Source organism: Stegostoma tigrinum, chromosome 3 (genome assembly GCF_030684315.1).
Source record: "Stegostoma tigrinum isolate sSteTig4 chromosome 3, sSteTig4.hap1, whole genome shotgun sequence".
In the NCBI taxonomy this organism is placed as follows: Eukaryota; Metazoa; Chordata; class Chondrichthyes; order Orectolobiformes; family Stegostomatidae; genus Stegostoma; species Stegostoma tigrinum.
Window position 1 is genome coordinate 115,169,820 of NC_081356.1, and position 26,796 is coordinate 115,196,615.

At 41.6% G+C, this 26,796-nt stretch overlaps 1 protein-coding gene across 3 annotated transcripts in view; it reads right to left on the reverse strand.

Moving 5' to 3' along the window:
* Positions 1-1,215: 1,215 nt before the first annotated feature.
* LOC125450854 (protein WWC2-like) overlaps positions 1,216-26,796 on the reverse strand; it is a 249,715-nt gene continuing 224,134 nt past the window's right edge. For all 3 annotated transcript variants that reach the window (XM_059644856.1, XM_059644855.1, XM_059644854.1), the window contains 6 exons: positions 26,260-26,437; positions 24,967-25,131; positions 22,661-22,753; positions 20,120-20,359; positions 8,504-8,631; positions 1,216-6,884 (listed from right to left, as the gene is read on the reverse strand). In XM_059644856.1, coding sequence (XP_059500839.1) covers positions 6,818-6,884; positions 8,504-8,631; positions 20,120-20,359; positions 22,661-22,753; positions 24,967-25,131; positions 26,260-26,437 — 871 coding nt within the window. In that variant the 3' untranslated portion in view covers positions 1,216-6,817. The remainder of the gene's footprint in view (positions 6,885-8,503; positions 8,632-20,119; positions 20,360-22,660; positions 22,754-24,966; positions 25,132-26,259; positions 26,438-26,796) is intronic.

Below are 26,796 nucleotides of genomic sequence, written 5' to 3' on the forward strand. Positions count from 1 at the left end.
TCATTGGCAAACATCCCCACTTCTGACCTTAGGTGGATTGGCTAAATTGGAAGGTCATTGATAAAGCAACTGAATATGGTTGGGCCTGGGACTCCACCCTGAGGAACTCCTGCAGAGATGGCCTTCAGCTGAGATGCCTGACCTTCAACAACCACAACCATCTTCCCAGGTATAAGTCCAACCTGTGGTGAGTTGATTGCCCTTGGTATAACATTGGTAGGACTCATTGAGTTACATTTCATACCCACACTTCCTCCCAACACCCTCTCACGTGTTATAATTGAGTTTCACCCAAATAATTTCCTCTCCCTCTTCACAGAATCCTCTGGTCAATGGGCTTGAACCTCTTAAACTAACTGCTAACCACTAGAACAAAGCCATCACCAATTTTACAATAACTGACCTTCCTAATTAACAAAGATAAAACTCAATGACAAAGCAGCAGAATTACACTTCTGAGAATGAAGCTACTAGTACAGGCCACCTATATTCAGCAGTCATCACAGAATCCCTACAATGTGGAAATAGACCATTCAGCCCAATTGAATATGCACTGACTCTCCCAAGAGTATCCTACCCAAACCCAGCCCCCTACCCCATCTGCACATTTACCATTATTAATCCACCTAGCCTTCACATCTCTGGATACTACAAACAATTTAGGCAATTTACCTGACCCACACACCTTTGGACAATGGGAAATCCACAGAGACACCGTGAGAATATGCAAACTCCATACAGATGGTCACCCAAGGCTGGAATCAAACCCAGGTCCCTGGTGCTGTGAGGCAGCAGTGCTAACCTCTCAGCCACTATGACCGATTCCTGATGTAAGAACAGCTTGATATTGGCCACGTGATGAAATGAGAATGTGCTCCAATGCTAAGATCTAGCTTTCAATAAGCAGAAGAGCTCACAACTCAGAGATTTTCATCCTATCAAATAAATACTGATCATCACAGAAATACAGGTTAGCACGAGCTGTGCTGCGCTTTTTCACTTGAAGACTATAATCAGTTAGCCTTGGCTGGGTTTGAACCTAGTTTCGCAATTATTCCATTATGTCATCCACAATATTTCAATCAAAGTTTGGCTTATTCTGTTTTATTGTTTCACTTTCTAAAACAAAATAGAATTGAAATAAACTGGTTTCAAAACAGGCAAGCCTGGTATAAAATATATTTTTCATCAAGAAAGACAAACAATTTCTTCCTTCAAAAATTACTTTTTCTTTAATTAATCACTGAAACATGTGGAAAAGTGCATTGACCACAATACTCAACGTGATGGTTTATTTGTACACTACAGGGAAACTAAAATTAGAATGAGAGCCATAATCTGACGGAAACATGTTCAGCTAGCTAGTTCAGTTCTGAGCATTTGAAAACAGATGCACTTGTTCTCTCAACCACAAAATTGTGCTTAGAATAAAGACCCCAGAAAGATTTATCTTTTGATAAGGCTATGTTGTTCGATTATGACTGCATAACTCACATTTTTATATTCATTTTACAGGCATTCAATATGAAAGATAAAATTACCTTACAACAACTTTTTCTTCATTTTTATACAGGGAAAAAAGACATGGAAAGACTCAACAAAATCAATTGCAGTCATTAGCACTGTACTGGTTATTATAATGGTTTACCACAGTGCATCTACACTTAAATATCACATTAGTGTGTAGAATGCAGGAAATAAATTAATACTTCTATAGATGTATACAAAGATTAAGAACTCTTTATAAAAATGTGTCATACCAAAAAATAGATATAAATGTCAAGAAATTTAAGTTCAATGATTTCTTTATTGAATGCCTACCAGCTGCCTCGTGTTTTATAATGGAAACAGCCTACTTCATAAGTTAAGCCCTAATATCAAAATTCCTGATTATTTTTCAAAGTTAACAATTGAAGGCTACTTATAAGGCCTTTAACAAAAGAATCATTAGGTCCGGCAAAAAAAGAGCAGACTGTTAACTCCAGCCTAGAACTATTTATTCACACAGAGATTCAACTCTGTTCTGCTTTGAAAAATACAAAGCACATTCTAAGACTGACAAGATTGTGACCACTAATCCACTGAATTGCTCTTTTCTTTTTGAACATACTTGGCTGTTCTAACAATAATAATTCCAAGCAACAGAATATGCCAACTGCAGTCTTAATAAGAATAAAAAAAATGTCCAGAACTGAACCACAAAGAACAATACATAAATAAGACTGTAATAAATAAACAGGAAGCTTAAAAGCAAAATTCTAAGAATATCACTGTAAATACTTCATTGTTTTTTACATATCAGACATACACATGCAAGCTGAAACAGTATCCTTCATTTAATTCCGCATTAAATAGTCACAGAATTTCCAGCTTAATGTCAACCTTGTAAGATGTTAATGGCGCACCTTCTAGTAGTCAAATACGAGTCAAGACACTAACAAACAAGGATGATCTTGCAATAAAAGTAATGTTGGTATGGGAAATGAGGGCAATAATATGTGAAAGAAGATGGCGTTCATCCAAAGGAAAAGCATTTTACAATCTCAGAAATATAAAGTAACCTGACACATGAGTGAACACCATGAGGGACACAAGTTTCCCTCATCACAACATTTCAATTCATGTCTCCAGTTCTGTCCAGCTGGTACTTGCTAAGAGAAGTTAAATGTCCAGTTTTTTTTCCAGAAAAGCCAAATTCAAGAGATTGCTCATTTGTCATTAGATCTTGGCTAAGTCTTTGTTTGTACCTGAAGTAACTATTACATCAGATTAAACATGAGAGAAAAAAAAATCAGTGTGTCGTTTGGTCTGCTGCAATACATCAATCAACTGTTGGAGTACAAAACAGATCAAAAGGTACGGTAGAGAAAAGCAGAGTGATATTTGATAAATTGGCTCTCATTGAATAAAACAGCTTCGTAGGTTTGATAGGCTAAATGATCTATTCTGCGCTGTGACATTTCATGACTAAACAGTACGCTCAACTAGTTAACAACTTCATGGAAAGAACACAATATTTAACAAGGTATTTGGAAAACCTATCACCGCCTGTCCACAAATACAATCTACACTCAGACATCTTTTGTTCTGGGATAGAAAGTTAGAGCTTTGTGAGTCTAATGCTGTTGTCTTTCAGGATACATCTTTTCCTCCCCTTCCCCTGCCTGCCCCTCCCAATGTGGGGAGGGAGGGGCATTAGAGATTGACTGCATGTGACAATATTGTAAATGTATTCAAAAAGAATCTGCTTACAATTTCACTGTATGTAATTCTCCCTCTGTTCTGCAGATTAGAAGAGATTACAACAACCCATTTTTTGGGGTTTGTTTTTTAACCTTGTTTTGTTCAGTAGGGTAGAATAGTTAATTATATAACCTATAAAATAATGGATGATCAAAGGATAAAGTACCATCTTTGTATTAAACTAAATATACTTAGATTCTTGTGTTATAGTGATATAGTAGTGATTGTTCAGATTATCATTTCCAAAGTCATGAGTTTTAAATTCTGTTGTGACAAATTTTGGATTTAATAATTGGGCTGACATCAGGAAACTGGCTGTGAATTCTGTCAGAATGTTGTTACAATCCAGTGTAAACCTCTTCAGTGAATAGGAGTTTGCCGCTGCCTGGTGGCCTGGCCTTTGAGGGCCTCTGGACCTCTCATAATGACTGACATTTAATAGTCTAGTAAGACACTCAGTCATACAAACCATAGCTAATGGACAGGCCATAAACACAACCTCGTCAGTGTCTTCCACATCACATGAGCTATCTTTTTAAAAAGTTAGGATTGTTCATGGAAACTGCTGCTCAACTGCATTCCTTGGATATTTTTTATTTTACATGTGAATATTTTGCTTCAAATGACATTTGGTCATATTTTACTTTTATTTAGTCTGAAATAGACTTCAGGAAAATGGGGAGAGAGGGTCCAAAGTCTAATGAGAAATTGGAATACATCAATATTTCATAGGGGACAGACAAAATGTAATAATCATCAACTCCAAAATTTTGCTTTCCCAAAACCAGTATGAGTTCCACACGGTGAGGTAGCTCAGTTGCCTGGCTGGCTGGTTTGCAGTGTGGAATGCTGCTAACAACATGAGTTCAATTCCTACACCAGCTGAGATTGCTGTGAAAGACTGTCCTTCTCAATGGGGAGATGACAGCTTAGTGGCATTATCACTGGACTGTTATTCTACAGACCCAGATAATGAACTGGAGACCTGGGTTCAAATCCCGCCACAGCAGATGGTGCAATTTGAATTCACTAAATATCTGGAATTAAGAATCTAATGGTCACCATAAATCCATGCTGATTATCAGGGGAAAAACCCATCTGGTTCACTAATGTCCTTCAGGGAAGGAAACTGTCATCCTTACCTGGTCTGGTCTACATGTGACTCCAGACCCACAGCAATGAGGTTGACTGTTTACTGCCCTCTGAGTAATAAATGCTGCCTAGCTAGTGATGCCCTCACCTTGTGAATGAATAAAGGGGAACAAAAACCTTTCTCCTCATCTGAGGTATGGTGATCATCAGGTTAAACTACCACCAATTCTCTCTCTAATGAGACAGCAGGACCATGGTGTCTTTACCTTACTCTTCACATGGACTGGTTTAAAAAATAAATCACACTTAACTGCCAAATATTAACAAATACCTTTGTTATATGTGCTTTTAAAAGTGGTCTATGCTAACCTTGTGAGAGCTGTAGTAAAATCTTGCATTAATGCAGGGATAAAAGTCAAACTCTAGTTTTTAATGTGTTTCTCACCACTTTATCAATTTTCTTTGCTCCTTCCTGTTGCCATCAACTTGTACCAAGGTCTGCAGATAGCTCCTATGCAGCTCTATTGAACTAGTCATGTGTCAGCCTGGACAGTGATCGTTGGTAGATCATTTACCTGTTTGGTAGCTTAGTGATAATATCACTGGTCTAATAATCTAAGCCAATACTCTCAAGACACAAGGTCAAATCTCACCACATTACTTGATGAAATCTGATTTCAATGTGGAATTGAGAGCTGTGGCCAAGTAACTATATAAGAAAAACGAAAGAGCAGTGGATGCTGGAAATCAGAAACAAAAGCAGAAATTGCTGGAAAAGCTCAGTAACATCTGTGAAGAGAAATCAGGTTTAATGTTTCGGATCCCATGACCTTTCTTCAGAACTCAGTTCTTAGGCTTATGCTCCTTAAACACGGACTGAGGAAAGTTCTGAGGAAGGGTCACTGTCCCTAACCGTTAAGTCCTGTTTTCTCTCCACAGAGGCTGCCAGACCTGCTGAGCTTTTCCAGCAATTTCTATTTTTGTATCAAGAAACAGTCATTGATTGTTGTAATTAGCCATGTGGTTCACTAATGAGCTTCAGGGAAAGAAATCTGCTCTCCTTATCTATTTGATCTACACAGGAGTGTACTGACTCCTAACTATTCTCTAAAGCAGCCTGATGAACCATTCAGATCAAGGTGAGGTGAGATGGGCAACAAGAAGTGACCTTGTCAGAGATGCCCACAGCTGATGAAAGAATAGATTTGAAAAAAAAATGATGTTGCTGGAGGGGAATTTGAGTCTATTCATTCAAAAGCACACAATTGCACTTTCCAATCAGTAGGAAGTCACAGGATAGAAACCAGGAATTATGTATCCCTGCAGTGAGGATAATTATTGTCCCTGCAACTGCGGGTTTAGGAGAGATCAGCTCATTTAGCACAGGAGGGGAATGGAGCCTGGGGGTTTTCCAGGTCTGTGCTGCACAGTTTCATAGGCTCACTGAGCCAAAAAAGAATCTGTGCATTTTCAAGACTGGATATCCTTGTTTTGGATAGTCTGTGGGAACCACTCATAAATTGCTTAAAACACTTAAATCACACATTTTTCAACTGGCACGATATAGATGCTCCCCAATCATTGGCCCTCAAGACTCACAATTCCCTTCATAACATTCATCGCTGGAATTTTAGGAACACTTGCTGACATTTCCCAGTCAGACATACACAATTCAAAATCCCGGAACTAAAAGCAGTACTTGGAGGGTGAAGTGATATCGGGAGCGCAAACACACTCTCTCGCAAGGTCAAAGAGGTGTGACGTTTACCTCCTCAGCTCCAGAAATAAAAAAAACTTAAACAGATGAGATTGATTGATGGAAAATACTGTATTGTTTGCATAGGAAGACATTCTAGGCTCACCAGTCACAAGGTCATTCCAACCTGTGCAGAGGTGAGGGAAGGGAGAGGCAGGAGCGATGGGGGAAGGAGAAAAATAACTGAGGCATAGGTGCAAGATGAAGTGTGCAAGCTTGGTCTCAGAAAGCATTGTCACAAAATCAAGAACAACAACATATTTTAAAAAAAAACACCCCTTGTACAAAAATATCCAGTGGCTCACAACCGCAATCACAGTCTGATCTTACGCAAACATTCACAAAGAATAAAATTAATTCTGTTGAACAGGTGAGGTGTGGTTAGGGGCAAAGAGCTTTTCTTTCAAAACGTATTGATGTTCAACAGAATACACCTTTTTTTTTGATCTGCTACCATGCTTGTGTTCCATCTTTACAAAATAAAGGCAAACCAAAAAAAACATACGGACTGTACAAAATTAGCATGACTGCTTTAGAATTACACTGCTTTTGCTTTTCACTGACAAAAGAAAAACACTTTTTTTTACATACAGAGGTATTCAATTACAATTATATTACAAAGACATCATACTATATCGCCAGAAAGCTTGAAAAGATTTTAGCTAGCCAACTATTAAAATCTGCTAAAGTGCTGAAAAGTACTTTGTAATCTACAAGATAAACTAATTATACATCATCAGCAGGTAATGATGGGATGCTGATCTTCGCCCTGGTGAAAAATGCAATCTTCTCCCTGAAATTGACAGAGAAAGCAACTGTTTATTTTGTGCAATGCACTACATTTGCCCCCACCGCAACTGTAATGACACCCTTCACTCAGATAGTTATAGATTCAAATCACAGCCAATGTGAGACTCGAGCACCCAATCCAGGTTGATGTTTCCTGTGCACAACTTTTGGAAGTGCCATCTTTCATTGATATATTATCAGAAACCTCTGTCTTCTCTCTCAAGATAGTGTAAGAAATCCTGACATGTTATTTTAAAGAAGAGCAATTAAGGGAGCTCTCCTCCATCCCTTAACTAGCATCACTAAAAACAAAAGATTTGGGTATCATCACAGCAAGCATTGATGTTTTTGGGACCTTGCTGTAAGCAAAGTGGCTGTCGTGTTTCTGAAATTACATGAGTGGCTACACTGGAAACTGCTTCACTAGCTGTGAAATCGGTTCAGTCCTCTTGAGGACATGATGACTGCTATAGAAATGCAAATCTTTACTTTCATGATGAATGAAAATATTTTTAGCAACTGCAGTCAAGAATATTACAAGGTGACTGACGGAATAGTAGGTTGCCAGCCCTAACCTTTGACAACTTCTGGCGTGTGGCATGCAAAGATTCACCAGAAAGTTCATAAAAACCATCACATGAATGCAACCATGAATCTGAGCAAAATTTGGGCTCAAATCTAATTAACTGACTAGACTAGAATTGAACCAGGAATATCTAGTCTGTATAAATATTGTTAGTCAGACTGTTGGATTTATCCAGTCGACCAGAAACATGAAAGGGGCTTTTACTCAGGTCCTAAAGTGCAGGTGATCAGTTCTCCAACTGAGACCTATGAGAATTACATTGGTCTTTCTTGAATTTTCCAAAGCACCATCAAAGGCTCATTCATCCTGTTGTGGAGTCAGTAGGAAGAAGGACAATGTTTTATCATTGCCTTGAGCTGCAGTGACTCAAATGCAGTTTGTGGTAGCCCCATGAAACACTAGGGCAGAACAGGGTGGAGACTGACATTGACATATCTACTGCCTAATATTCTCATTTCCCCAAGGACAGGAAGGTAAACCTCTGCCAGCTTTGTACTGCCATAACAAGAGGTGCAATTATCACTGGCTGCATGGCTTTTGCACTGTTAGCTTGATTGGACCTTCCTTTGACATCAGGAAGATCCAACATCAGAAAATTAAAAGATTGACCTGTAGCAACAGATATTTCTGTTTTATCATTTGTGTATTGAAATCTGCCCTGTGACATAAGCCCACCAACTCCCAAAGCACTGTCAGCCTGTTTTATTGTGGAATTAACACCACATGTACCAGGCAATAACCATCTCCAACATGAGAGCATATAGCCATCGCCCCTTCCCATTCAATGGCATTACCATCACTGAATCTCCCACTACCCTGCCCAGAAACTGGATCAGCTGCATTAATGCAGTGGTTACAATAGTAGGTCAGTGGATTGAAATCCTGCAGATAGTAACTGATCTCCTGACTTCCCAAAGCCTGTCTACCGTCTATAATGCATTAGTGATGGAATACCCTTCACTTATTCATCTTAGCATTCTTCTTCTCAGTATGAACCCTTTTAACGTCCAGGACTGATGAAGGAGGAAGACTCTTACCTGAATGACTGGACCTGTAGCGGCACTTTTTGGCTCTGCTCTCGTAGCCTGCACACCTCCTTTGTAGCCTTTCTCATCAGTTTCTCAGCCTTCCACTCCTGCTTTTGTTCTTCTTTTGTTTGTTCAGCCTGAGTAAAGCACATTTATTACACTTTACATCGAATTTACCAAATATTTACAATGTGGCTGTAGGTTCATAAACTCTCACATTACTTCTCACTGTCACCATCCACCTATCCTTAAATGATCTGACTGAGTTTCTAAAATTGCCAATTGATGGCCTGTTTCTAAAATTGAAATAGATGCAAGGATGTCCTATAATGCTGTCAGTCAAAATCTAAACTGTAAAGAAAGGAAAACACCTTAAAGAGGAGAATGAGGAGGTGTAGCTTTAAATTTACAAACGTACATGTTGTGATGATATTATGCTTTAAGAGGTGTATTTTGTCCTGTTTCCTTTTGAGAGAGGTTATAAGTCAGAGGTGTCAAGCTGTCTATTGAAAGTTCATTAAGACCATAAGACATAGGAGTGGAAGTAAGGCCATTCAGCCCATCAAGTCCACCCTGCCATTTAAATCATGGCTGATGGGCATTTCAACACCACTTCCCTGCACTCTCCCCGTAGCCCTTGATTCCTTCTGAGATCAAGAATTTGTCAATCTCTGCCTTGAAGGCATCCAACGTCCCGGCCTCCACTGCACTCTGCGGCAATGAATTCCACAAGCCCACCACTCTCTGGCTGAAGAAATGTCGTCTCATTTCAGTTTTAAATTTACCCCCGCTAATTTTAAGGCTGTGCCCACGGGTCCTGGTCTCCCCGCCTAACGGAAACAACTTCCTAGCGTCCACCCCTTCTAAGCCATACATTATCTTGTAAGTTTCTATTAGATCTCCCCTCAACCTTCTAAACTCTAATGAGTACAATCCCAGGATCCTTAGCCGTTCATCGTACGTTAAACCTACCATTCCAGGGATCATCCGTGTGAATCTCCACTGGACACGCTCCAGGGCTAATATGTCCTTCCTAAGGTGTGGGGCCCAAAATTGGACACAGTATTCTAAATGGGACCTCACTAGAGCCTTATAAAGCCTCAGAAGCACATCTCTGCTTTTATATTCCAACCCTCTTGAGATAAACGACAACATTACATTCGCTTTCTTAATTACGGACTCTACCTGCAAGTTCACTTGTTTTTTTTTAAAGTTGAAATAATAGGAGCAGCCTGAATGGAAATGCTCCCACAGAACCAGGATTTTTAGTTTTAGTTTTCAGTAGCAGTTACTGCTGGGGTCTTGAAGCTGGGGGGAAGCTACAGTACATCTCTCCCTATCATTCTCTGTCTCAGAGCTTTCTCTTGATGTTTTCCTCCTGGACTAGAGAGTTGCCTGTGAGATGATCCATTTTTCTGAACATGCCTTTGCTCAGGGTGTGTTTATGGAATATTATTACATTGAAACAGTTACTATGTAGTAGTTAAATAAAATATTATTCTGTTAAGGTTTTCAACAGAGTTAAGTTATTCCAATTTCTTCTTTCTTTTGTTGTAGTCTAACTATAGCATATGAATAAAGTGTGTTTTGCCCGACATCGAGTAGTTTGACCAGTTGAATTGCACCTGGAATGCAACACCTTGCACTCACCTTTAAAATAAGACGAAGTTAGGGTCCAGATGACCTTCTGAATATATTTCGAGGGGGTTCAGTCTGGTCCATAACAATATGGAGACTTATCAGCTATTTTTGTCAGATATTTGCAGTAGCAATGGAAGTAAAACTGTCTACAGCTGTTGTAATTAATCCTCTAAAACTGACTCCAACTTCTGGAGTGCACACATTCATAGTAAAAAGGAAATTCCACAATGTCAGCCTGTCAATAGTCCTGCATTTCTTTACAGGGTGTACTATTCAGGTTCCCCAAGATTGCAATCAATTAGAAATTAGTGAATAAATGAGAATTTACACTTTTAATCTGTCTATGTAAACCCCTGGGAAACAAAATCCATGCTGAATGAGGAATAGCTGAGTTTTTGACACTTGAATAAGCTCATAATTACTTCTGAACATCCTAACTGGACCTGAAGAAGTAATTTTATATTTGTTACATTTCTCCATTATGTGAAAAAAAATTTCCATGCTTTAAAAATCATAATGGTTTTGCATATCTGTTTATAATATTTTAGCTTCTACCTTAATCTAAAATGTGAGCTGAATTTTCAACAATGAGTTGGGAGTTGAGAAATTCCTTACCAGCCAAACCCAAATCGGGATTAAGTGCCCCGGATACCTGGGTTTATGCTCTATGGATGTAGTTATTTGGAGTGGAATCTGCTGCCCCCAAGAATTAGTGAAAAGGCAACAGCAGCTATGGGTAGACAGGTTGGTAGCTCAGGAGGCTGACCTTACCTAACCCAACAGTAAAAAAAATTAATAAAATCAAAACTGTTCCTCCCTGCCTCACTCCTCACATACTTTCCATGTCCCAAATGTGCAAATTCCTTCTATTTCATGCCCCACAACCAGTCCTCATGCCCCTCTTGTACCTTCCTTGCCAACCTAGTCCTCTCAAGCCCCCCTACTCCCGCTCATGCCTTCCAGGCCAATGTTATGCCCCTCTAACCACAACCCATAACCCTTTATAGTCCCTGTACCAATCTATAACTATCCACCTATGCTCCATGGCTCGTAATAACCCATAACAAATTACAGCAAACTCATGTCAACCCTCACCCTCGGCCAATTAATTTTTGCCTTTATTTGCATAGCAGGTCCATAGATTATATTTTCAATTATTTATGTGTGTTGTAAGGGAAGCCTTTCTGTGTTTGTTTTCCTTCCTGCTTTGACAGAACCAAGCCATGTTTATCTGCCAACCTGACAGCTACATGATGTAACAATAATGCAGTTGCTACTTGATCACAGTGATCCGCCAATTCATCTCAGATAGATCCAGTGGAAAGCCCCTGTGGTGAAGAGTTTCGAGCTGGCAACTGGCCCAATCACCTCACCTCCTTCAGTACCTTACACTTAAAGTTTTGGTACTGTTTTATCAAGAGCTCGAGCTCCTGGGATGAACAGACAATTAAAACTAAAATGAGCATGACTGAAGGAGGCATATGTCAAATTTTGGGCTACTGATAAAAAGGAGAATTAAAGGAAATCTAGACGTAAGAGATGTAACAGTAACATTCTCTAGGAAGCAGTTTCGGTATCAGTACTCTTGTTAATACATTTCATATGTATAAGATCTGCACTATGATAACTATTTAAAAGATGAAGCCAGCAATGAAAAGAGGGAACAAGATTAACTGCAAAGAGTTATAAACTGTAAGTGACACAAACACGAGCAAATTGAGCAAATAGTTGGAAAATGACACCTTACATGTGAGTTGATACATTCGGAATGAAAAATATGATTATAAATACTAACATTTTAAAGGGAGTTAAGGAGTGACTTATGGATTCAAAAAACACAAATCTTTAACAGGGAGTAAAACAGTTAAAGAAGTTGCTGACATAGCTCATATGATCCTGTTCTTCGGGAACGGGAGTTGAAAAGCAGAGAGAATTAATAAACCCATACAAATCAGTGGACTCTATTCCAATATTTTATGCAGGTTTTCACACCTCGCATTAGGAATGCAAATGTCACAAAGGGGGCACAGAAGACATTCATTCATAAATTGATGCAAACCAAGATGATCTTTAGTAATGTGGAGGTGGATTGTACATTGGAGGTGGTAGTCCCATTTGTACAATCTGTAGGCGTGCCAGCCTTGAGTCAATGGATGTGCCCCACAATCATTCAAAGGCTGACTGATGGTTAATTTGCCTGAGGCCCCTCAGCAACTGGAAGCTTTGCCTCTAAGAGCTGATGGCATCTCTATAGTATATGCCACTGGAGAGCACTGTCAGTATTGCAGCAAGGCCTGCAGTAAGGTGTGCCAGAGCCAGGGATAGGCCAGTCTAGGGTCTGAGCAAGGCCAAGCTGAGAGGCCCTGGTGAGTGGGCAGGGAGTTGGGGTTAGGAGGCCAGATGGGGTGATCACACTAAGTGGGAGGGGCCTTAAGAAGGCACTCTGGCCTGTCACTTCTGTGGTGTTATGGTCAGTTTGTCAGTGTGCCTTTAAGAGACACCGCATGATATTATCACTGCATCATGCATGTGATGTAACAATATAAAGATCTCAAACTCCATCCTACTCAGGAGCACTTGAAGAATGACATCAACAGAAGCGTACTGCTCTGTGTAACGCACTAGTTTATTACTAGCCCAGAAACTATCCCTGCCTAAGGAATGCACAGTTTTTATGTAAGTATTTGCTGTAATAAGTAACAATTGCATTCTTCAAAACTTCAAAATGCACACCCAGTTTCTTGTGTTGCAGAAAATAACATAAGCATTGCAACATGAGGAAAATTTCATCACCCTTTGCCTTCCACTAACCTGCACAATATAAAGCTGCCAGGCTGATTGCCTGGATAACAAAGTGTGGGGCTGGATACACAGCAGGCCAAGCAGCATCTTAAGAGCACAAAAGCTGACATTTCAGGCCTAGACCCTTCTTCAGAAAAGGGGGATGGGGAGAGGATTCTGAAATAAATAGGGAGAGAGGGGGAGGCAGACTGAAGATGGATAGAGGAGAAGATAGGTGGAGAGGAGAGTATGGGTGGGGATGTGGGGAGGGGATAGGTCAGTCCGGGGAGGACGGACAGGTCAAGGAGGTGGGGGATGAGGTTAGTAGGTAGGAAATGGAGGTGCGGCTTGAGGTGGGAGGAGGGGATAGGTGAGAGGAAGAACAGTTTAGGGAGGCAGGGACGAGCTGGGCTGGTTTTGTGATGCAGTGATAATGGGTGTCTTTCAATTAAATACTGGGCTGACACCAGTAAGACAGCATTAATTGGTCATTTAAAGGTTTCAACTGGCAGTTCAACTGATGCTTCTCCCACCAGTGAAAAAAATGTTAGCGTATTGAGCTAGGTGGTGGCACACATCTGCGGGTTTTATCCAGCACCCCTTGTTAACCAAACCGCCTGCTTGTGGATACGAGAGAAACTGGGAACTATTTCAACAGTGGAATGAAGGTCAACAGGAGATCTCATTGAAGTGTGTGTATTTATCAGAGGTTTTCACAAAGTAAATTGTTTAAAACTATTTCTAAATTGGTCACTGAGTGTACTTAGTGAATACAGGGCATCTAGTCAATGAAATTTCTAGAAGAATGCTTGCCTTTATGTCTAGGGAACTTGACTACAAGGCTGCAGAAGTCATGCTACAGTTATTCAAAGCCCCAGTTTGACCCTACTTAAGAGTTCTGTGACCAGATCTGAGCACCACAGCTTGGGAAGAAAATATATGTCTTGGAGGGAGTACAATATAACTTTACAAGAATGATACTAGGGCTTCAGGGCTTAAGTCACGAGGACAGATTATACAAATTAGGCCTAATTTATGTTGAACTTAGAAGGTTAAGGAATGATCTATTCAAAGTCTTCAAAATATTAACAGGAAAAGACAGAGTAGAGAAAGACAAATTAGTTCCACTGGTTGGGGATCCTACAACAGGGGGCATGGTCTGAGAATTAAGGCCAAACCATTCGCACACAAAGGGAGGTAGATATTTAAGACTCCTTTCCACAAATGGTGGTGGATGCTGGATCAGTTGTTAATTTTAAATCTGCGATAGATAAATTTTAGATAATTTGCAAAGGTACAGAGGGATACGGGGGGCAAAGGCAGGTATATGCAGTTGGTCCAAGATCTCACTGAATGGTGGAACAGGCTTGAGAGGTTTAGTGGCCTGTTCCTATATTGCTACATTAGGGGAGTTTGTTTTACACAGAAGGCTGTTAGGACTTTGAAAGTTCAACTAGAAAAACATTTTTGCAAGGAAATTCAAGAACAATTCGGGGTGGAAAGGCTTTTAAATAAAACTTAAGAAAAAGTTGGAGACTGGAACATAAAATAGAAGCTCCAATGGAGACGAAAGCAAGGTTATAGCACAGAAGGTGCAAAAACAGAAGTTGCTGGAAAAGGTCAGCAGCGCTAGCAGCATCTGTGAAGGAAATAATCAGAGTCTGAGTTTCGGGTCCAGTGACTGTTGTCCAGAAGTGAACCTCAGGACCCAGTTCTGAAGAAGGGTCACTGGACCCGCAACGTTAACTCCTTCACAGATGCTGTCAGACCTACTGAGGTTTTCCAGCAACTTCTGCTTTTGTTCTTGATTTACAGCATCTGCAGTTCTTTCAGTTTTTAGACAGCACAGAAGATGGCCATTCAGCCCACTGTGACAGCACCAGATAAATAAACTAACTGCCTACTCCAGTTTCATTTTCAAGCACCTGGGTCTTGCAGGTTACAGCACTTCAGATACACATCCAGGTCCATTTTAAGTGATTTGATTGTTTCTACTTTAACCATCAAACAGGGCAGTGAATTCCACATAGTCAACCTCTCTAGGGTCTCCTGTAAGCCTTCTACAAATGACTGGAAATCTGTGCCCCTAGGTTAATGACCTTATCACCAAGGGAAACAGGTCAGCTCTGTCCCTCTATCGTGGCCGCTTATTATTTTGAACGCATTGATTAAGCGAATGCTTAGCTTCCTCTATTCTAAGGAAACCAACTCTAGTCCGTCCAGGGTAGCTGTAATTTGTAAGCCCTGGCAATATTCTTTTAAGTCTCCTTTGTATTCTCTCTTGAGCAATTATATCCTTCTGAAATGTGGTGACCAGGACTGTACGTAGAACTCAAATGTATCCTAAGCATGGTCTTAGGTAGTTTCAGTGTTCCATCCTTGCTTTTGGACTCAATCTTGCCCAACAAAGTAAAGCATCCCATTGATAATAGGAACTGCAGGTGCTGGAGAATCCGAGACAACAAGGTGTGGAGCTGGATGAGCACAACAGGCCAAGCAGCACCTTAGGAGCAGAAACGCTGACGTTTCGGGCCGGGATGCTTCATCAGAAATGGGGGAGGGAAAGGGGTTTCTGAAAAAAATAGGGACAGAGAGGGTGTCGGATTGAAGATTGATACAGGAGAAGATAGGTGGAGGGGAGAAGTCAAGGAGGCGGGGATGGAGCCAGTAAAGTGAGTCTAGGTGGGGAGGTAGGGAGGGAATAGGTCAGACCAGGGAGGACGGACAGGTCAAGGGAGCGGGATGAGGTTAGTAGGTAGGAAATGGGGGTGTGGCTTGAAGTGGGAGGAGGGGATGGGTGAGAGAAAGAACAGGTTAGGGAGGCGGGGACAAGTTGGGCTGGTTTTGGGAGGTGGTAGGGGAGGGGTGATTTTGAAGCTTGTGAAATCCACATCGATACCATTGGGCTGCAGGGTTCCCAAGCGAAATACGAGTTCCTGTTCCTGCAACCTTCGGGTAGCATCGTTGTGGCACTGCAGGAGGCACAGGATGGACATGTTGTCTGAGGAATGGGGGGTGGAATTGAAATGGTTTGCAACTGGCAAGTGCAGTTGTTTATTGCGAACTGAGCGTAGGTGTTCTGCAAAGCGGTCCCCAAGCCTCCACTTGGTTTCCCCGATGTAGAGGCAGCCACAATGGGTACAGCAGATGCAGTATACCACATTGGCATATGCAGGTGAACATCTGCTTGATGTGAAAAGTCTTCTTGGAAACCTGGGATGTGGGTGAGGGAGGAGGTGTGGCACTTCCTGCGGTTGCAGGGAAAAGTGCCAGGTATGGTGGGGCTGGAGGGGAGTGTGTAGCGGACAAGGGAGTCACAGAGAGAGTAGTCCCTCCAGAAGGCAGACAATGGTGGAGGGGGAAAAATGTCTTCGGTGGTGGTATTGGATTGCAGATGGCGGAAGTGTTGGAGGATGATGCGTTGTATATGGATGTTGGTGGGGGTGGTACGTGAGGAGAAGGGGGACACTTTTTTGTTTGTTATTGTGGGGACAGGGTGTGAGGGATGTCTTGCGGAAAATGCGGGAGACATGGTCGAGGGTGTTTTCGACCACTGTGGGGTTGGAGTTGTGGTCCTTGAAAAACAAGGACATCTGAGATGTACGGGACTGGAATGCCTCATCCTGGGAGCAGATGTGGCAGAGGCGAAGGAATTGGGAATAGGTGATGGCATTTTTGCAGGAAGGTGGGTGGGAAGAGGTGAATTCTAGGTAGCTATGGGAGTCAGTGGGCTTGAAATGGATATCGGCTTCTAGGTGGTTGCCCGAGAGGGAGATAGAGAGGTCCAGGAAGGTGAGGGATGTGTTGGAGATGGTCCAGGTGAACTCGAGGTTGGGGTGGAAGGTGTTGGTGAAGTGGATGAACTGTTTGAGCTCCTCGTGGGAGCATAAAGCAGCGCTGATATAGTCATCAAAGTAACAGAGGAAGAGGTGGGGTTTAGGGCCAGTGTAAGCACTGAAGAGGGATTGTTCCACATAACCTACAAAGAGGCAGGCATAGCTTGGGCCCATGTGGGTACCCGTGGCCACCCCCTTTGTCTGTAGGAAGTGGGAGGAATTGAAAGAGAAGTTGTTGAGGGTGAGGATGAGTTCGGCTAGGCGGATGAGGGTGTCAGTGGACGGGGACTGGTCGGGCCTGCGGAACAGGAAGAAGCAGAGGGTCTTTAGGCCATCCGCATGGGGAATGCAGGTGTGTAGGGAGTGGATGTCCATGGTGAAAACGAGGTGTTGGGGACTGGGGAATTGTAAGTTCTGGAGGAGGTGGAGAGCATGGGTGGCATAGGTACGGAGTTCCTAGACCAAGGGGGATAAAATGGAGCCCAGATAGTTGGAGATACATTCGGTGGGGCAGAAGCAGGTGGAGACAATGGGTCTACCAGGGCAGGCAGGTTTGTGGATTTTGGGAAGGAGATAGGTGGTGCAGGGTTGGGGAATAATGAGGTTTGAGGCTGTGGGTGGGAGGTCACTTGAGGTGATGAGGTCATGGATGGTTTGGGAGATGATGGTTAGGTGCTCGGGGGTGGGGTCATGATCAAGGGGATGGTAGGAGGAGGTGTCGGAGAGTTGGCACCTGGCCTCGGCGCTGTAGAGGTCAGTGCGCCATACTACAACTGTGCCTCCCTTGTCTGCGGGTTTGATAGTGAGTTTGGGATTGGAGAGGAGGGAGTGGAGGGCTGCACGTTCTCTGGGGTAGAGGTTGGAGTGGGTGAGAGGGGCGGAGAGGTTCAAGCGATTGATGTCTCGACGGCGGTTGGAGATGAAGAGGTTGAGGGAGGGTAGGAGGCCTTGGGGTGGTGTCCAGGAGGAGGGGGTGTGTTGGCGGTGGGAGAAGGGCTCAGTAGAGGAAGGGTTAGGCTCACTATTAAAGAAGTAAGTGTAGAAGCGGAGGCAGCAGAAAAACTGCTCAATGTTCAAACGTGACCGGTATACGTTGATGTGTGGGTAGGGGAGGACAAAGGTGAGCCCCTTACTGAGGACTGACCGTTCGTCATCAGTGAGGGGGAGGTCTGGGGGGATGGTGACGACTCGGCAGGGCATAGGAGATAAGTCATGCCACAGAGGATGGACAGGTCAAGGGGGCGGGATGAGGTTAGTAGGTAGGGTTAGGGTTAGGTTCAGGGTTGACCTATCTCCTCCCTACCTCCCCATCTACACTCACCTTTACTGGCTCCATCCCCACCTCTTTGACTTGTCTGTCTCCTCTCCACCTATCTTCTCCTCTATCCATCTTCGATCCGCCTCGCTCTCTCTCCCTATTTATTTCAGAACCACCTTCCCCATCCCACTTTCTGATGAAAGCTCTAAGCCCGAAACGTCAGCTTTCCTGCTCCTAAGATGCTGCTTGGCCTGCTGTGTTCATCCAGCTCTACATCTTGTTGTAAAGCATCCCATATCCTTCTTTACTATTGTATCTATGTGACATGCCACCCTCAGAAACCTACAGACATTCTTCACGTTATCAGTCCATGTCCAAATGCAATCAGGCCTGGACAACATTCAAGTTTGAGCTGATAAATAGCAACACTCACAATCGCACAAGTTCCAGGCAATGATTATCTTCAAATAGACAGCATTGAACTATCACCCCTTGACATTGAATGGCATTAGCATCACTGAATCCGTCCACTGTCAACATTCTGCCCAGAAACTGACAGGGCTAGCTATATAAATCCAGTGGCTACAAGAGAAGGTCAGATTCCATGTATTCTGCATAGGGGTTGCGTAGGGCCATGAGTTGGATAGAAGTTGGCTTGCCTGGGGCATGGCGAGTGTGTGGGGGATGAGGGGAAGTCAGCAAGTGGGAGGTTATATGGTTTCATCTTTGGATGACCATTCTTACATGGGTGTGTTCACAGTCTTGGGATTCCTCCCACCTCCATGCTCCCAACATAGGAACAAAAACTGGGCCTAAGGTTTTGAGCAGAATGTCATAAAAGGGCTCTGTGCTTAAGTTAAATATTAAGTGAATGGAATAATGTATTACAAATTAATTGGAATACAGGTGATGTGTGGTGTCAGCCATAGTTCATACCATTTTGGATTCAAGAAAGGCAAATCAGAATTTTTTTTAGTAGTGAGAGGTTTGGACCTATGGGAGGAGCAAAAGGATTCAGATGGCCCTGTAAGCGATACTTCACAAATTCAAAGTATGATACCACGTCTTACAGGACAAAGTATGAGGGCAAGTTGTACAAAATAGCTTGTTATCCATCGAGTTTAGAAGGTTGAAAGTCTTCAAAGCGATTCCATTGGGTCCTCCTCTGGCTGGTGGAAATCGAGAATGAAAAGACATTTTAGATTTAGAGCTAGGCCAGTGTAATCACAAGGCGCTATTTCACGCAAAAGCTCATGAAAAACTGGAATTCTCCCCACTAAAATACTGTCAACTGAAAATTTCAAAAATTAAGTTTTTTTATTCAAAGGGTACCAGACAATGTGGAGTATAGGTGGCACAGATTAGCCATCATTTAACTGAATGCCAAACAGAATCAAAGGATCTAAAATGTGTAGGGGCAGAGACTTGATCTGGCTGCTCTCGGTTGACAGAAATTAAATGGGCCAGTTCTGGGCGTCAACATGGTGTTCAGTCTAACATGCAGCAAACACTTAAAACAAATGATCGTTATCTTATACGGACATTCTTCAGTAGCCAAGGTGGTCTGACCTGTCACCATCGCCATCACCACAACAAGCCCGTTGCCCAGTTGCCTAATCTATCCCTACATCTTTCTGGTATTTAGCTTTGAGGCTCTGGCTTCAGGGCTTCTGTTTCTGACATCAAACTATGACAGTGGTTCCTGCTAGTTATAAGCAGGATTCATTCTATTCCACTAAATTGCAATACCGATCTTCAGTCACTAGGTGCTGGTATTGCTCTTTGCAAATATCATTTTATTCAATTATCTGTTGGACGTTCTTAAAAGCATTTTATTGGCCAATGTTAAGAAACCTTATCCGAATTAGACATCAAGATGGAAGCAAAGTAATCAGTAAAGATATGATCACAGGATATTTAGTTAGACTTGTCAATATTAAACACTGATTAATTTATAAACACTGATAAAAACTGCAGAAGCTGGAAATCAGAAACAAAAGCAGAAATTGCTGGAAAAGCTCAGCAGGTCTGGCAGTATCTGTGGAAAGAAATCAGAGTTACTGTTTCAGGTCCAGTGACACTTCCCCAGAACAGGTGATGAATTTATACCTGTTTTTCTGCTTGTTTTAAAAGCCTCTGGAACCTTTCATCCTCCAGCACCCACACAGGCAGTTCAGTCTCCCCTTTCGCTTTCACCTCCTCCAACCTATTCTTTAGCTCCCTGAGTACTTGTAGCTCATCATTCAGACGGCTATGCCACGTTAGTGATGCTTGAAGATCCAGCTCCAGGTCGAGGGAGGTTCGAATAGGGTGCTCTGCTGCTCTTTTCATAACTGGTTGGCAGGAAGTCTGTGTGAGGGCATCAAAACAAATTATTTTTAATGATTTCGGAACACTCACTTCTAGCTTGTAAACTCTGTTCATGTAAACCTTTATGGACCTTCACAAATCATGCTTGTACTTAACTCATGGAAATTTCTGACTGGAATCTTGTCGTGTGAATTGACATTTTTTGCAAAACTCCTCAAGTTAAAACTCTTTAAGACGTTCAAATTAGCTAAGGGACCCAATTCGGCAAGAAATGAAAGCAAAGTACTGCGGAAGCCGGAAATCGGAAATAAAAAAACAAAAGGTGCTGGAGAAACTCAGCAGGACTGGCAGTATCTGTGCTCAGAAAAGCAGAGTTAACATTTCTAGGCCAATTACTCTTCTTCAGATCTGAGGAAGAGCCTTTATAGACTAAAAATGTTAGCTATGCTTCGCTCTCTCCACGGATGCTGCCAGATGTGCTGAGTTTCTCCAGCATTTTCTGTTTTATTGCCATGTTCAGAATGTGGATTCCCAGTAGGAATCCTCGTCTTTTGGCCACATGTGATGGAAATGACAGAGGTTCTGACCATGGCTTTCGATCCAGGTGGGAAATCATGGGCCGTGCACCATCCTTATCTTATACATGCAACTATAGACAGCGTGACCTCCCAGCATCAACACCCATTCATTAAATTAACCCTCTGGAGTGTGATTTCTTTGGCTTATTTAGCAATTATATTCCTTGTATTTTCTTTCTTCTTCCTGTTCAATATGTACCTATATTGGTGCACAATTGGCAAAAAACTTAGTCTGCTTTCAGTGATTTCATTAACGTAAAACTGTTCCCTTGGATTCACTATCTCTGTGTCCTTTGCAACTGTGATCATCAAAACTGAAATTTCTGGCTCAATGTGTTGACTCCTAACACTACCCTAAGAGACATAAGATAACCTCATTAGATTTAAATTTTATACATTTATTTTAATTCCCCAGATTCCATATCCCTAGGCAACTGCTGTCCCATAATGTTTCAACAAATTCAGAGTTTTGGGAGCCATTCATGTAAATAAATTAGATTGGCCTGGGTGGGATACTGTTATATTGATGATTGTAAATTAAGTAGAGGATCAGGCAGGCAAAAATCTGTAAATCATGTGATGAATGATCATCAGCAAACTATTGTGCAGGGAGCAGACTGAAATGAGTAAATTTTAATACAGTTTCTGCTAGGCATGGATATGTACAAGATGACCTGTCCAGGAACAGAGTGGCAGATATATCGAATAGATCAAATCCCCAATGGGTCTTTTCATTGGGCCAAAAGAGGAGCAGTGTAAAATTATCCTCACTTCACTATTTTTAATGTATTAATACACTGATTTATTTCTAAAGGGCTGTACAAAGATACCAAATACATCTTGTGTTTGGACATTTAATGAATCCTTTGCAGTCAAGCTAATAATCCTGCTGTAGAATTGTATGCATTACTAAAGATAAGGATTAAAATGTGATTGTGGAAGGGCCCAATCCAACTTTGACACTGAAATCATTCAGAACATTCCCCCAGAACCATTATATTGCCTAACACAATTCCAACTGTTCCGCAGCTATGCCTGGAATGCTAAAACCATAAAACATGGGAGTGGAATTTGGCCATTTGGCCCACTGAGTCTGCTTCACCATTCGATCATGGCTGATATGCTTCTCAACCCCATTCTTCTGCCATCTCCCCATACCTCTTAATCCCCATACCAATCAAAAACCTACTTATTTCTGTCTTAAATACACTCAGTGATTTGGCCAGTTCCACAGAATAACCGCCGTCTGCCTGAAGAAATTCCTCCTCATCTCAGTTCTAGAGGGTCCCCCTTCACTCTGAGACTGCGCTCTCAGGTCCTGGTCTCCTCTATGAGTGGAAACATCTTCATCACAACAAAGTGTGGAGCTGGATGAACACAGCAGGCTAAGCAGCATCTTAGGAGCACAAAAGCTGACGTTTCAGGAAGGGTCATGTCAATTCTATCCAGGCCTCTTAGTATGATGTAAATTTTATTGATTCCCTCCTCATCTTTCAAAACCCAACTGACTACAGACCTAGAGTCCTCAACTGTTCCTCATAAGACAAAACCTCCTCTGGACCCCCTCCATGGCCAGCACATCCTTCCTTGGATGTTATCACAATGACTCTCTTCTGACAATTCACAGACTGCTGAAATTCAGATCCCACTCTTCTGTGATAACATATATTGGCACAGGCTCAAAGAACTGTATTAATGTTCTTCTGAGGTAAGATGTTCCCTTTCCAAATGTGTATTTTTGCAAATTATTAATAAGACATACCCTTTTAACTCTCAAGCTTCGTCGTTCCATGGCATTGCGCACAAAAGGTGATCTTTTGGCTAATGTTGAGCTGTCACTGTCACTTCGATTCAACTGTTGATAGAAAAGATAAAGAAAGAATTAAGGTACAAGGTGTAGCTTACACTCATAGTGAATACTGTTGAAAAATACATTGATGTTAGCATCAAGCACTCCCAAGTCAACACCAGGAAATGTCTGAAGTAAAGATTTCTCTCGTCTGTCCTTAAGAATTAACCTTTAGTCCTTTGCTGGTTATACCAGACATCCTCTTGATCAGACTGAGTGAATCTGCCACTCTATTCCTGGATGCTTTTATCTTATACATCCATGCCCAGTAGGAACTGCGTTAAGATTTACTCATTTCATGTTTTAGCTTGACAGTCACAAGAGAAACAAGATTTTCATTTCAACAATCTGGACTGGATTCAAACTCAGCTCCTTCAGGATGAAAGAAATTTAACTGGCTGTAACAAACCATTCCCCGAGGAAAGTCTATTATTATCCCAAATCAATCTTTATGCATTATTCACAAAATACTGTTTTGTTTTACTAAATAGTTAAACAGTGTTTCCAAATGTAATTCATATTTCAGACATCTAGTGTGTCCTTCATAGTTAACCCAAACAGCTTATTGTTGAATTATGAATATCATTGAAATATAAAGGTTTAAAATTATTGCAATTGTAGCAGTCCAAAGTTTTATAGTGTCACATTGTTCAAATTCGTCAGAACATCCTCCAGTCCCACTATTCTGACTACAGAAGTCCCAACACATTTTTCAGATATAATAGTATGATACTGTACGAATTTCCTTTCCTGATCAGACCTTTGTTTTAATTCTGCTTCTCATGTGCCTCCACCGTAAGCTGTTGCTGGCTACGCAACTGCTCTATATGCAGTGCTGGTTACTACTGATGATGCCATTACAATAGGAGACATGAAGATGGAACCCCATTAGTTTATTTCATTGATGTACTTAGCAATGCAGAAAATCTTGTGATGCAGTAATATTGTCTCTCCCTCTGGGTCAGAAGTTCCAACTTCAAGTCCTACCCCCGAACTTGCCATGGAAGGTATATTCATAACAAAAACCAAACAGGTGGTGGGTCTAGGCCCGAAACGTCAGCTTTTGTGCTCCTGAGATGCTGCTTGGCCTGCTGTGTTCATCCAGCTTCACACTTTGTTATCTAGGTAGATTATCAACCTGTAAATTTTTCTAATATATCTGATGGCAGGTTATAAGAACAAAAGAGAGTCCTGAACAGCCATCCTGCAGAAGGCAATGGCAAACCTCTGAAGTACTTGACCTACAAGTGTGGCTAATACAACAGAAGGTCCAGCCCTTAGAAACAAGGATGGGGGAAAACACAGGCAGACTCAGTTCACAAGTGTAATTGAACTAAGCAAACATGAAAACATGTTACCTGAATAAATACCAAGACTGATAGTCAATGGGCTCAGGAATGTAGGCCGTCACTTATATGGACAGAGTGGACAAGTTTATGTTAAGAGGAAATTTATTAAATGTTGATAGAAGTTTGGTATCCAAAGTACACAGATTTATTATAATGGGAGGAGTGGTGAATGAAATAGCATGGTACCTGGGTAATAATAAATTTTTACTGCCTTTCGTAATATGCACATCAGCCTGTAGATTTATTAGGGCTTATTCCCCAATATGTGTTCTGATCAAGGAGATATGAACCCAAGCAGCATGTTGCATGAAATCACTGGCATTTAGTCCATATATTTCTGTCCATCATTGATGGAAACTTTGTACAATGGACCTGAACATTACACATATGTCACTGAGAGCACAGGTTCATTATTTTATTTCAGATGCTGAATGTTCACAGTACTTTTCTTTTATATTAGCACAAAATCATTGACTTACTACACATATGTAGGAAATAATTTGGATGAGGGATATTACGTCGTTAGATTAGTAATCCAGAACCCCAGGCTAATATTCTGGAGACATTGGTTCAAATCCCATCATGGCAGACAGTATTTGAATTCAATAAAATCTGGAATTAAAAGCTGGTCTCAGGTCAATTGTCATAAAAATCGATCTGGTTCACTGATGTTCTTTCAGAAAGGAAATCTGACATCATTACCCAGTCTGGCCTACAAGTGACTCCAGGTCCACGAGAATGTTGTTTACTCTTTCACTGCCTGCTGAAATGTTATCCTAGCCAACAATGCCCACATCGCATACAGGAATAAAGGGAAAAGAATCAATAGTTATAAGTAAGTTTCAATACAACAAAAAGGGAATTTCTTACCCTGCAAATGTACTGATTTCTTTCTCCTGGAGAAAATGTTTGGGATCTTACAATCATGCTGTTCCTCACAAAATGCTTTTGCCTATTGTTCAGATTGGACTTGTCCTTAGGCCTGACAGCCATGTACTCCACCATAGCCTCTTCTGTGTTCATTTCTTTGTCAACCTGTGGAAATTGGATGCAGGCATTTTATTAGCTGCACTACGATAGTTCACCCAGCATTAATGCTGAAGTTACCCTTACTGTGAGAAAGCCCAACATTGAACGACAAATACGACAGCTCAACAAACTCAGAAAGAGCCTGGGCCAGTGTACAGAAGTAAGTCTTCCTTGATTGGAGTAACAGAGGAGGGACAGCAATGTAAATGGCTGCGATAGGGTTAGGGCTAAGGTTAGGGCTAGTTGTGATTACAACTTAATCTGAACCCATAGTTTGCCACAGCATTGGTCTTTGAACATTCCTAGGGACGGTGTGTACAATGTCATTGCACAGACACATCAGGAAGCAGTAGTTTTATAATATCAATGCATTATATTATCCACTAGAGTCTCAAATTAAAAACCATTAAAAGATAATGACAAGTCATGTAAATGTAAGAAGCACTGGTGCTGGACTGTTTAATGAAGTCTTGAGTTAGTTGGCATCCACGCTGTTGACCCATCTTCTAACATTTAGTGCCACATGCTAAGGAGTTGTACATTCACATCTCTGAATAGGCTGATTAGAAAACATCTCTAACATTTAATAGGAGACCAATCACATGCATACTTTGATTCTATCTTCACAAAGGAGGACACGATGTCTGAAAAATTTTTGGGAAACGCGGGTCCTAGTGACAGGGAGGAACTGAAGGAAATCTGTATTACTAGGGAAATGGTGTTGGAGGAATTGATGGGATTAAAAACTATTAAATTCCCAGGGCCCAAGATTGTACATGCCACAGTACTTAAGGATGTGGCTCTAGGAATAATGGGTGCATTGGTGGTCAAATTTCAAGATTCTATAGACATGATTCGATATCTTTTGGAAATTTAAATATATTAGATCTCTTGTGTTCCCTTTATCTGTCCTGTTGTTATAGTATCAATTTATATTTTGTTTCTCCCCACTCACTAACAACTATAAGCTTGCATCATTTCTGCTATTCCACACTAAAGTACGGACAGATTTACCATTGTGTTATTGTAATGGGGAGAATAGAGAATAGCTTGGCAGCCAATGTGATGACTTCCAAAACTACACAAAATTGGGCTCCATTTTTACTGCAAGTGGGCAATAGTAAGCATTCCTACCAGCACTGGCAGCGATGTGTCTGACTCCATCACCCCACCTCTTTCGTCATCAGTCATACTTGGGGGAGTTTCTTGCAATAAAATCAATCCCGATGCAATCTCTTCAACTTCTGACTCTTTGTTCATGCCACTTGCTTCTTCCTGTGCCTCAAAGGTATCCTCTATCAGCATTTCCCCCCTGCATTAGCAACAAATCATAAAGATCTTTCAGGACTTTATCTGTTTTTTTCTGTCACAAAGTTCAAGATTTGAGTGGATAAGTGGATGAATAGTTGGTGAACAGGTTGGGTATGTGTGTTTAGAACAATGGGAGGGATTTTGTGGATGTTATCTAAGTACAGGGGGGCAAGATTACTCACTAAGTGCTGACAGGAAAGTGAGGGTGAGTACCTTGCCCTACAACAAGGTTCAAAGCCTGGAATGCTAGAGACCACTGCTAGAGACCAGAAAATTTTCTGAATGAAGGTCCAGACCTGAAATGTCAGCTTTCCTGCTCCTCTGATGCTGCCTGGCCTGCTCTGTTCCTCTAGCTCCACA